The 12552-nt window shown below is 37.0% G+C and overlaps 1 protein-coding gene and 1 non-coding gene across 2 annotated transcripts; both read left to right on the forward strand.

Annotated features, from left to right (window-relative positions):
• The first annotated feature begins 377 nt into the window (after positions 1-377).
• On the forward strand, positions 378-7549 carry LOC113782882 (pyrophosphate--fructose 6-phosphate 1-phosphotransferase subunit beta-like). The gene is made up of 16 exons (XM_027328828.1): positions 378-657; positions 1930-2085; positions 2248-2369; positions 2961-3014; positions 3112-3218; positions 3368-3473; positions 3759-3822; positions 4679-4767; positions 5024-5155; positions 5382-5552; positions 5641-5756; positions 5934-6045; positions 6234-6318; positions 6485-6529; positions 6733-6801; positions 7029-7549. The coding sequence occupies exons 1-16, from the start codon at positions 471-473 to the stop codon at positions 7103-7105; spliced, it is 1692 nt and encodes a 563-aa protein (XP_027184629.1). The 5' UTR covers positions 378-470; the 3' UTR covers positions 7106-7549.
• Positions 7550-8143: 594 nt separating this feature from the next.
• On the forward strand, positions 8144-8294 carry LOC113748551. The gene has a single exon (XR_003464404.1). It is a non-coding gene; the product is annotated as a U4 spliceosomal RNA (small nuclear RNA).
• Positions 8295-12552: the final 4258 nt, after the last annotated feature.

The following is a 12552-nucleotide window of genomic DNA, read 5'->3' on the forward strand; positions in this document are numbered from 1 at the left end:
TCAAATAATAATCTATGCAATTTCAAACGCACAAAAGTTAAAATGAGATGCTTCAAAAAGTAAAAAACTTAAAATGAGAAATTAGGAGTAAACATATTATAGCCTCTTCTTGAGTCAGATCATACTACTAACATTTCCGTACCACTAGCACTAGGAGGCATAGACAAACAGTAACAGACAATGAAGCGCGTGTTCAACTCGCGTGCGTATTAGGGTGATTGATTACGTAAAAGCCCTTGCTTCGTTTCCCAACTATACAGGGAATCCAGCGGAGACTTTGAGGACGTTTTTGCCATTTCGATGCGTGTCAAGTATAGTATTCACAGGCAAAGAAAGAGACAAACGGCGCAAAGCAAGCCCCAAAAAGCTATCACTTTCTTCTACTGCTAAGTTATCTCCCGAAAGAATCTGAATTTGGTCCTTGCTTTTTCAAAAGCTCACTTCTACTCCTCCTCACCCCTCCGATCTCAATGGCGGCCGCTGCGGCTACTCTCCTCTCTAACGGCGACGCCAAGCCTCAGAACACTGGCCGCTTCACCTCCGTTTACAGTGAAGTTCAGAACAACCGTCTTGATCACTCTCTCTCCCTCCCTGCTGTCCTTCGCAAATCCTTCCAAGTCGTCGACGGTCCTCCCAGCTCCGCTGCCTGCAATCCAGGTCAGCACTACTCCTGTATAGGAATCAGTCTTTTGTTTATTAATGCGCTTATATTAAAAAGTGATCTGTTCGTGGAAGCCAATTAGTGGTGGTGGTAGTAGTAGTCGGATTTATCTTCGAATCTGTTTTGTTTTGCTGAGCTCGAGGTCTTGGCGGCTTGCTTGCACGCGCCAACACTTCTGACTGCGTGTAGAAAATATAGCATTTCGTGATCTGCGCTAGTGGTTATGCTTAGCTTGGTAAATTATGGGGGAAAAGTAGTGAGTCCGGAAGTTCTGTGGACTTGTCTTTTGCTAATTGCAGATGTTTGACGACATATTTGTTAGTCTTGTTCTGCACCTGAATCTAATTACTTTGTGCAACTGGCGATTAGTATGTTGCAGTAGCTTAATCCGTGGTCATTGAGAGCAGTGAGTGATTTGTTGATCTAAGACTGTTCACTAGAGTGCTGAATGAAGTCAAAGTTTTGGATTTATTTGTCTAGCAAGGTAGAAAGAAAAGACTTCTAGGATTTGACTCAAAACTTGCACGTGAATTATAGATATTACCGTAAAGCTTTCAACTTTTCTGAAAGACTAACGTGGATTGCAGCAAGTTGGATAGGAATAAAGTCAAAGTCAGGCTAATGTAGATTTGTCTCAGTCATTAGGCCTTTCCTTCCTAGTTTTTATATCTATATGATTGTATATTCTTACAGATTTGCCTTGATAGTCTCTCTGATGTATATGCGTGCGCGTTCTTGTCAAAAGCTCAATAAAAGTTGAGCTTACGAGAAAAAAAAAAGATTTTGAGTTTTCCACTTTGATATGAAACAATTGTAATTTTGTAAGTTTATCTTAGTCCATGTTTTGTGAAGCTAACTTACAGGAAGGGCAAGAGGCTGTTTAGACAAACCTCTAGCTTCTTAACAAATCATAGTTTAACAATGAACTAACATTATCGCTGGTATCAGCAGAAATCAAGTGCACCTTCCTTTTTAGGCCCTGTTTTGTTGGAGCATGAAAGTTGACTCAACTACAAAGCTAATAAAAATCAGATTTTTAGTTTGAAGCTCTGTTTGGGCTACTTTGGATGTTCAATTGATGAATGATTTGGAAAGTGGTTGAAACTCCGTTTCTTTCTTTTTGACATTGGCTGCTTATGCGATAATTATTATGAGCTCTTGTGAGCTGCACCAAGACACCCCATGCTTGAGTTTGAACATCAGATCCAGAGTTTGTTATGTTTTGAGGTGTTGCTGAACTGAGTCTTTTTCTGGCTTTGATGACATAGATGAGATAAAAAAGCTGTTCCCATGCTTGTTTGGACAACCATCAGCAGTGTTGGTACCAGGTGATGCTGGAAATGCACCACAAAGCTTGAAGGTTGGCGTGGTGTTATCAGGAGGCCAAGCTCCTGGAGGACACAATGTTATTTCTGGAATTTATGGTCAGAACCTTTTTCTTCTTTTAATAGTAAGAGGGAATTACCTGATTCATTACTTTTCCAATTGCCTAGATCTGAGAGTATTCTGTGAACATTTGACTGTTGGCATTTCTATGATCTTGGTACATGGATGATCGTTGGTTTGTCTATGGAAATTGTTCCTAGATTACTTGCAGGATCGTTGCAAAGGAAGCACGTTGTATGGGTTTAGGGGTGGACCAGCTGGAATTATGAAGTGCAAGTACACAGTGTTGAATTCAGAATATATCTACCCATTCAGAAACCAGGTAAGCTTAAACTTCTGTTAACCAAATTCTGTTCAATGACAATGTTAGGATTTTAATTCTCACACATCAGAGTGATGCAACATATTCTGATATACATAACGTTATTCATCAAATGTCGATACGAATAGGCAAACAAATTTTGGAACCTATGATTCCTTACTGTGTCACTGTGTTTTTCTTTACAATACAAGGCACCAGACCTGGCATAATGCATTCCACACTTTTCCATGATGAATGATTTTGCTCTTAGTTTTTATATCCCCTTCTCCCTCTAATCGAGCTCTATACTTTTCAGACGAGATGTCTGAATTTCTGATTGAGCCTGCACTCTTAAGGTATCCTTATTAATTTATGGTAGTAATATGGTTACCACTTTAAGTTGATAGTGTGGTCATTCCTTCACATCATCCGTGAGATGTTGTGTCTTGATCTTTGTTCCTAACTCTATTAGGAAATTTTTTTTTACTCGAAAATGAAAGTTGAGAATGATGTCTGCAATTGGTCAAACATTCTGCATTTTACTCAGAACACAGTTCTGCTGTACATTTGCTAGTATAGTAAATCTTCACTAACTGCATGCTTTCATATCAGGGTGGATTTGATATGATCCGTAGTGGTAGAGACAAGATTGAGACTCCTGAACAGGTATTGACTCGGTTCTCCATTAAACTATCTGCATTTGTATCCATGGGGTGTCGAGGTTTAGACTGATGAAGAGGTTACATATGAAACTCGTTTTCAGTTTAAGCAAGCTGAAGAAACTGCATTGAAACTTGATTTGGATGGGCTTGTTGTGATCGGTGGTGATGATTCAAATACAAATGCATGTCTCCTTGCTGAGAACTTCAGGTAAATTGCTTTTAATTGGCCATGATAGTCTTTTATTCTGAAATCCATTCAGGATGCTTAGTTTTCTTGATACTAGCCATCACTCTGTAGTGATTAGAAGTTGTTGCAAAATTTCGATATAGCTTGTTTAACTTTTTCCAATACTTCAGGAGTAAAAACATGAAGACTCGGGTGATTGGATGTCCAAAAACAATTGATGGTGACTTGAAATGCAAAGAGGTTCCAGCAAGTTTTGGATTTGATACTGCCTGCAAGGTAATATTAAATCTGATCTTCAATATTAAATCTTTTACATTTTTATGCATCAAAGTCTTTGTCAATTATGAAACTGAAATCATCTTCGATGAATTTTTTATTTTTCATGTAGTTATAATTTGATTTTAGCTTGATATGCTATCTGGTAATAGACGTCAGGTTGCATGCAAAATCTGTCATGTCTTAGGCACTGTATGTATTGTTCTGGTTACTCTCCTTGTCAGTCAAGATTGTGATTATTTCTCAACTGCTGATGATTGGTTTAAATATGTATTGTAAATGCAGATATATGCTGAAATGATTGGAAATGTCATGGTAGATGCTCGCTCAACTGGAAAATATTATCATTGTGAGTGATGTAGGCCTAAAAATTCATTCTATGACATTTTTTTTTTACTTTTATGGATATTATGAAATAGGAAGCACTGTAGCATGCTCAATCCATATTTGCGTTTAATATTTCCATTATTGGCCGATATAGAACTTTAGCTTGTTGCTTGGTCGTGACCACTTAAGTAATCTGATCTTCAAAAGAATTGTCTGCAAATTCCTTTAGCCTGAAGCAGAAATAGAAGCCTGTCCCTAATGTCAATTACACTCAGCATTTTTATCAAAAGCATATTCTGCTTTAGGATTTGTATGTAGTATATGCAACTTTGACTTTGGCTGGAAAAACTATTTTAGGAATCTGGGAAGGGAAAATAATGAATTGCCAGCATGGTGCCAGTATATGGTTTCTTGCATAATTTGTTTTGTCCATCTTCATGTGCTTCCACTCCTGTAAATCTTCTTTTACTTTGTCTTATCTCCTGCCTCTGACCTTGTCATCCTGGGTTGTTGGATGTCTTTTAATGCTTTTAATTTCTTGTGTATTTTCCAACCGCTGCTCAGTTATTTAAAATAGCATAAATTCAGGTGTTACTTGAATTGTGTCTTGGATTGTGTGTGGGTTTGCTTGTGTATTTGTTCCAGATGATCACATAACACTAAATACTAGAACCTTTTCATTCTGGCTGATATTGTCTATGTCCATATTTTTCTTGTCCTAAATATGTTTTTTGATCAGGCTATTACATATAAGTATTTAATGGTAATATCTGATATACAGTTCATGGCTGTGCATTCTCTTTTCAGCCTATGCATAAGCTTTTGTATTTCTCTATTATTTTGTCTTATACGTGTTGTTGACTTTATACCTTTTGCAGTTGTACGTCTTATGGGGCGTGCTGCTTCCCACATCACTTTGGAGTGTGCTCTGCAAACCCATCCTAACATTACTCTTATTGGAGAAGAGGTACTTCTTACTTAACCTAGCTTTATCTTGAATTTCCTGGATCACCATACTCGTTTTAATGCACTGCATATCTATCATATTGTGAGGGGGTGAATGTCTAATGAATCTTCTCTTAGTATGGTAAATAATAATCCTAAAAGCTTGAGCCTTAGTGTGATTTAAAGATCGAATTATTTGTTCCTATCCAGTTTATTCTGCCATTTCTTTCTCAAGTTAGAAGCTTGTAGCACTTGTTGAAAAAAGTTCTATTATGCAGGTTGCAGCTAAGAAGCAGACGCTTAAGAATGTGACCGACTACATTGTAGATATAATAACAAAACGCGCAGAATTTGGGTACAATTATGGCGTGATTCTCATCCCAGAAGGGCTTATAGATTTCATTCCTGAGGTAAAATCATCACTTGTGCTATTTTGATTGTTTGTTCTTTAGTTGGTGATCACAAGCTATTGAAAGTCTTTTTTGTAACATTGCTCTTCCTTCTGCACTTCAGTTTTTCTCTTCCTTAGCCTATCAGCTTGGCCTTTGATTGGCTGATTCTTTGCTTGCCATGTGCACTTTAGTTTTTTCTCTTGCTTGGCCTTGGATTGGCTGATTCTTTGCTCGCAAATTTCAGGTCCAGCTGCTCATTGCAGAGCTTAATGAGATTTTGGCTCATGACGAAGTTGATGAAGCTGGTCTTTGGAAACAGAAACTCCAGCCTCAGTCCCTGGAGCTCTTTGAACTTTTGCCTGCAGCAATTCAGGAACAACTGATGCTTGAGAGAGATCCACATGGAAATGTCCAGGTGCTGATAGGGTTCACTGCTGCAGTATGTCAATCCGTATACCTATGTTACGATGGGCATCTTAGTTATGGTTGTTACATGGATGCAGGTTGCGAAAATCGAAACAGAGAAAATGTTCATTCAAATGGTTGAAACTGAGTTGGAGAACAGGAAGCAGGCTGGTGCTTACAAGGGTCAATTTAAAGGACAATCTCATTTTTTCGGGTAATTGTCAGCTTTTTATATGTTGATGTCTCAACTTTCTTCTTCTTCTTCTTTTTTTTTATTTAAGGTGTTTTGCTCTTTGAGTTGTGTCGATTTTTACCATGACTATCACCTTGTCTTAGCAAGTTTTGACATTTCTAAATTGTTGGCTTTCTGTTCCGTTTTTCCACATCATAGATACGAAGGAAGGTGCGGTTTGCCTTCTAACTTTGACTCTACATACTGCTATGCACTGGGTTATGGTGCTGGAGCACTGCTTCAAAGTGGGAAAACGGGATTAATTTCATCAGTACGTATTTCTTGACTCTGTTGCCCAATTTCTTTTACTACTATTTGTATCATTAAGCATGTTTAGCTCCATTCTGGCTGGATTTCCTCACAATAGTCTTCTTACAAGTTTGTTTCCTACTGGTGTTCAGAACTTTTTATTTACCCTTGAACAGACTTTCATGTATCAGTGGTTGGTTGTTCTTCTAGGTTGGGAACTTGGCCGCTCCAGTTGAAGAATGGACTGTTGGAGGAACGGCATTGACTTCATTAATGGATGTTGAGAGGCGACATGGTATACAAATCAACAGCCATTTATAAGTTGTCTGACAGCTCGTGTCACAGAACATCATTCTACTAAGAAATTTGGCCTGCAATAGGAGCTTTTGCTTTTTTAACCTTGTTGACTCTGCCAAAATATAAAGCGTTACATTTTATATTTTACTTCTACTTCTGTTTAGGTAAGTTCAAGCCAGTGATTAAAAAAGCAATGGTGGAACTTGAAGGTATGAAAATCTTCACATACAAGCGTTTTTCTTTTTCCCTCTTGTGGTTCATCAGTCCATCATGCTGGCAATGTTCTACAACAAATGTGGTGGTTCTTGTTGCAAAATGCATGAACAATGAACTTATGTGATTTTCATTCAGTTTTACTTTCTTTTCTGACCTTCTGTAACAGTAAACTAATTTCTGATCGCGGATATTTCAGGTGCACCATTCAAACAATTTGCTTCGCTGAGAGAAGAGTGGGCTCTCAACAACCGATACATTTCTCCTGGTATGATTAAGATATCATCCTTTGTTCTGTTATTGAAGATAGGTTTTAAGTTAATCTCAATGTGCTTAGTCTAGTTATATCATTTGCCTCTGAAGAGATGCTAGCTTCTATTTTCCTCTAATCTGGCTTATTACCCAGGAGAACTTAATACCTGTTTTTGTTTATTTTTGCTTTTTCGCTGTTAATCGCTTAAATTTTATTCTTTTTTATTTTTTACTTGGTATCAGGTCCTATTCAATTTGTTGGCCCAGCATCTGACAAGGTTAATCACACATTATTGTTGGAATTTGGTATTCAAGCTTAAGTAGGTATATCACAGAGTATCTTTTTGCTTCTTTGAAAGGATGAACTGCCAGGTTATGCACCCTTCTAATGTTCAAGCAACATCCAATTGTTCACCGTTCCTTTTCGTTGCTTTCTTCTCAAGGACGCTTGTCCCTTATAATGTCAACAGCCTAGTTTTGACTTGTTTTTTTGTTGCTTTTTGATCTGAATAACATTCTAGATTTCAATCATCATATGCAATCAGAAGATATTAAACTGTTAATTAAAACCATCAACTGATGTCTTCTTTGCTTTCATTTTAGGTTCAGATTTCTTCTAGATATTGTGCTGTAATTGCCATTCGTGGCCCTAAAAAGATTTCTGCTTGGGGCTCTTATATATACATCTTGCAGTGACTGTTAAGATATCCCTTTCCATTTTCTTCGGAGGACAGTGAAATACCAAGTTCTGCGCCCATTTTTAATCTTCAGCGAGAGTCCATCTCTTTCTGTTAGCTTTTGTTGCACTTCTTTGCTTGATGTCTGGTTATAATGTGAAGGCTGAACCCCACTCTTGGTTTCGTAATATTGGTGTATGATCTAAACAGCGTTCTAGTGTACTGCAATCTAAAAGGATCACAAGAAATTCAACTGCTAAGCTTATCATCAAACTTTACTCCTTACTGGGGGTTTCTAGATATTATCAGTGAATCTGATGGCATTTTGGAATAGGAAGCTAGTGAAACTATCCTTATCTATGAGCGCTGGATGCAATCTTGTTCTCAATATAGTATCTAGACTGCGAAGTCACTGGCGCCCTTAATGTTAGAGTGCAGCCTGCTTCTTGTCGGTAACTTCATTGAAGGATTTTGCTGGAGAACTGATGGTTGCTTTAAATAATAAGCTGAACTTAAAATTTAGAAGTCTCTGATTTAGAAGCTTCAAGTGGGATTGATTGGTGTGTCTTGCCTCGATTACATCTATTTGTAGGATTTGTCTTACATCCCACATCGACTTGGTATGGGAGACCCAAGAGAGCAGTGCAGTATAAAAGGCCGCCGGGGGACTGGGTACTTTCTATCTTTGCGCTTGGGGCAATGACGCAGCTAGTGAGGTTCTAACCGAGGCGCGTCTATTGCTGGTTGAAAACTATTTCCAAACCCCCTCTTTGGCCTGGGTTTGGCCTAGGCCATTGAGAATTTCTGGAAGGGCTCCCTTCGGGGTAAAGCCCTACAATCCTAGTTAAAAAAGTTTTATGTATCGTATAACCTAACATGATTGATCATTGTCTGTCCTAATTTGATATGATCGTCCGTCTTAATTTCATAAGCATGAGAGGATGGGGTAAATTTTGGCAAGTGGAAGCACCAGGGTCAACAAGGATCTGTATTTACTGATGCTGCATCTTAGGGTTTAGGTGGAAGAAAGGGTTCAAATTGTCATGCAAAGTTAGATAGGGAGTAAATCACCACTTAGTATTTTGGTCACAAAAAGTCAATTGCTAAAATTTGTTGAAGCCAAAACATTCTCAGCTTATTATTTAAAAAAAAAAAAAAAAAAAACTAGGCTCTAAGTTCAGCTTATTCTCCAGACTATTCTATTTCTATTTGATGGGACAAGCTGTTTGGTAACATGGTGCATGGTTAGTAACATATAGGCGATCGAAGTAAATGCCCGCATTTGTGACTTGTGTGGGTCCCTTCATTCTCTTACCTGTTATGGATGATGTAGGTGGTTTTTTTTTAAAATTATTAGTATTATTATTTTAAGGAAATGTGGATGGGGTTGAATACCAAAAGGAGTAGGCTCTTTTCCAGAAAGGTTATCCAAAGTGGACTATACATGGGATATTCCAATAATCACATTTGTTTGTTCGGTTCGAGTTTCGTGCCTAAGTTAAAAAAAAAATTAAGAGAAACGCCTGTGAGGTCAAAAAAAAAAAAACTTTCGACGCGTACTTGTCTATTGCTAGTTAAGAGGAAAAGAGGTGTGTATCACTACTGTATTTCTGTAGAAAATGTAAAAAACCTCCCCTTTTTGTATCTTTATCCATAAGATGCATCTTATTCTTATGACGTAGTATATGATCGCTCGATTCTCCGTCTCGGCATCTCTCCTGTCTGACTCATTGATCAAGGTAATTTCTCCACAATTTATACCTAAGCATAGCACTCCTTTGACATTGGATGTTTGAATTTGACATTGGATGTAACGATTAGTGGAATTCTTCATTCCATTTCCATCTTCGGCAGAAACAAATCAGTACAACAGTTAGATATCAGTTAGGGTGTTCAGGTGGATACCTTTTCTTTTCTTTTCTATTTTTTTTTTCTGTCTGGTGGATACCTTGATTAGCGGAAGAAGTAATTAAAAGGTAAGAAAAATGGAACTCTAGTAAAACGCTAATTTGTGTATATTAATAATTAGAGTACTTTTATCAGCAACCCCACCACCAGGCGGCAATCACGACTAATTATTTTTAGAAAAGAATAGAATGAAAAGAGAACATGATTCTTCCTTAGGGCTCCAAAATAGATTAAAAGATAGGGAAGGTGGCTTGTGACGGAACATCTGTCAGTTGGATGAATACGGGCACAAAGCCTACCATAGGAATTAGTAAAAGCGTTTTATGGAAACGTGTTTCTCACGTACTAGTTCAGACTCCTCGTTGTACTCAGTACCCTTACTATACTTACTATTGCTGAAAGAGACCCATTTCTCTTTAATTTTGTAGATTTAACTTTCTGCCGTTATTCAAAGACCAAGTAAATCAGGCAGTTGAAAAAACAAGCCTGGCAGATGTAATCAAACCGATACCTTGATGAATTAATTACATGAAATTATCGGCAAGCTCTTCAAATAAGGAGGCAAATTCATTCACAAGTTTACTATCATATATGGATTTGCAACACTAGAAAACGTTCTACAATGATTAGAAAAACTGTTTGGATTGCATTTTTCTGAATTTTTTTTAGAAAAAATACTGTGGCGATTTGATATATGTGAGATAAAAAGGTGATAGGAAAATGTGTTCACGAAAAACGTAGTAATTTTTCTGAGGAAAATCATACCGTGGACTTGCTACTAAGTTCTGTTATGTCTACGATGCACGATTACGATCAATTTCCAAGTGGGTCTGGATAAGGAATGCATTCATCAAGATTACTGCATACGGTCGTAATCTGGATAGGTTCTTTCTTTTTTCTTGGGAAGGAGATTGGAGGACCTTTAATCGGTCTGACTTTAGCCATGCAGGCATAGGATCCTTCAAAATAATCGAAATCTTGAGTTGAGGACTGGAAAATGTTACATTGGCACGTCTATTTTTTTTTTTTTTTTTTAGCTCAGACAAGCAATAATTGATGGGGATGGTAAAGTCTACCAGCGAAATGCAGAGGTACCTTTTTTGCATGTGAGCATAGCACCGAGAAGAGTGAAAGGCAAATGGGTGCAACTTTAAAGAGAAATGCATAGTTTTTATGAAACAGGTACAGGTCGGTGTGCATCACATCCTAACAACCCAAATAAGAAGTCCCAACCAATAGTCGTGTTTCGTAAAGACAACCTGGAACTGCATAGAACTACAAGTACTTTGGTGCAATCAAAAAACATTAAAGAAAGAACTCCCACGCATTTTATAATAATTTCCTCTTCAGTCTTGATCATAAACAGTCGAGTCGAGTAGTAGAAACCAAAGTGAAAGTACCTGATACTGAACTCCACGAGAAGAGAAGCATCAGGTTCGAGATGCTACAGACGACACCAAGCAATGCACCAGAAATCTAGGGCATCTTGTGCTACGAGCCTAAACCCTAAAGGGTTGGGGTCCAAAGCCCAAACACCAGAATATTTTCTTTTTAACCAAGAAAATTGTTGTAGGCCTAAAAGAAATTATTTTTATTTGCAAGAAATTAATGGTGTAACAAAAGATAATATATTATGCGGTGATCAATGATCATGCCATTTTTTAAAGTAAAGTTTGTAGAGAATTAATTAGAAACGAAACATATTTGTATATTGACTAGTTTTTTCATATTTTGTGGAGTAATCAGACAGAGTCGTCGCAGGACATGCAAGTCCATCAAGTCTACCTAAGCATATGCTATGGTGGGTGCTTTTTCTAGATTTCTACTCCATCAAGTATTTATTAGATGATTTTGACTTTTGAAGAAGGAGCAAAAAATTGGGAATTGATTCATCTTGACACCCGCTTTTCGTTCACAAGTTCACGCCATATGATCCATCAGCTTTCCACGATTCTGAGTTCTGACAGCAGGTGCATTGGTTTGAGGAGAACAAAGACAAAAACAAAGAACCAAGAGAAAAAGGAAAAGCTTCTTCCTGCAGTTTGTGCATATATTTCATACTGGAATTCAAGTTATAAATTTGTTCCCCTTTTATGTCATTGATTCATTTGCATGGGGGCTGCTACTGATCTTAGTTAGTTTTAAGTTCCTAAGCAACTTTGTAGGAGTTCATACGATACACTACACCAGCTACTGAGGTCCTACATACTTCTTAATAAATTCCATTAATTTATTGCTCCTAATATATATATCAATCGAACCAAAAAAGTAAAGTTTCGGTGGTGGCCTTGTTTGGATTGCTTGTTTCCGTCGGAAAATATTGTCGTTTTCCGTGATCATATTTTCTTATCACCTTTTTCCCTCACATATATCAAATCGCTACAGTAATTTTTTCATGAAAAATGACGAAAAATGCAATCCAAACACAAAAATTTACAATTATACATTCTTGAAACTCTGACACCGGATGGACCTAGAAAGCTATTGGTACTTTCCAGCTCCATTTGGTATTACTACATGTTTTGTATGATTATTTTGCAAAAATCGATGATAATATCCTATTCTTTCCTCTCTTTTTTTTTTATCTTTTAGTTTTCTTTATAAACTTGCTTGAACTCTTTGTCCTTTTTCAACATTTCATGAAGAGATGAAAAAGTCACTTATCTAATCCCTAAAGTTTTTTACTAAAAAATATTTAGTCTCTAAACTTTTATACTAAAAGCTTTCCAAAGTAGAAAGCAATACAACAGTTACCAAAGTACATAAAGCGAAAACAAATTAATAAATGAAACTACAGTATACATTTAAGCGCAATCATTAGACTTGAGGGTGCATTAAGAAATAAATTAGCTTGTTAATTTTTTATTATTATTATAAACATAACATTTTAGATTTACCAATTTCTGCGCTGAAAAAGGCAATAATACTTCTGAACTTTGTGATGTGAATGTGATGATTTAATTAAGAGCATTTATCTATTAGATACTCATGAGGATGAGACGAAATGGTATTGAATTCTTTGAGAGATAGTATATGAGAAATAATGCCATTATTGTCATAGAAATTGACTTAGCTGTAACATCTTTGGCAGAAAGCACCAATGTTGCAGTAGGTACAAAATCAGCTTTAAAGAAGCCCTAGTATAAATTTCTGTATTTGCTAACATTCCTTGAGGATAGGTT

Source organism: Coffea eugenioides, chromosome 9 (assembly GCF_003713205.1).
Source record: "Coffea eugenioides isolate CCC68of chromosome 9, Ceug_1.0, whole genome shotgun sequence".
In the NCBI taxonomy this organism is placed as follows: Eukaryota; Viridiplantae; Streptophyta; class Magnoliopsida; order Gentianales; family Rubiaceae; genus Coffea; species Coffea eugenioides.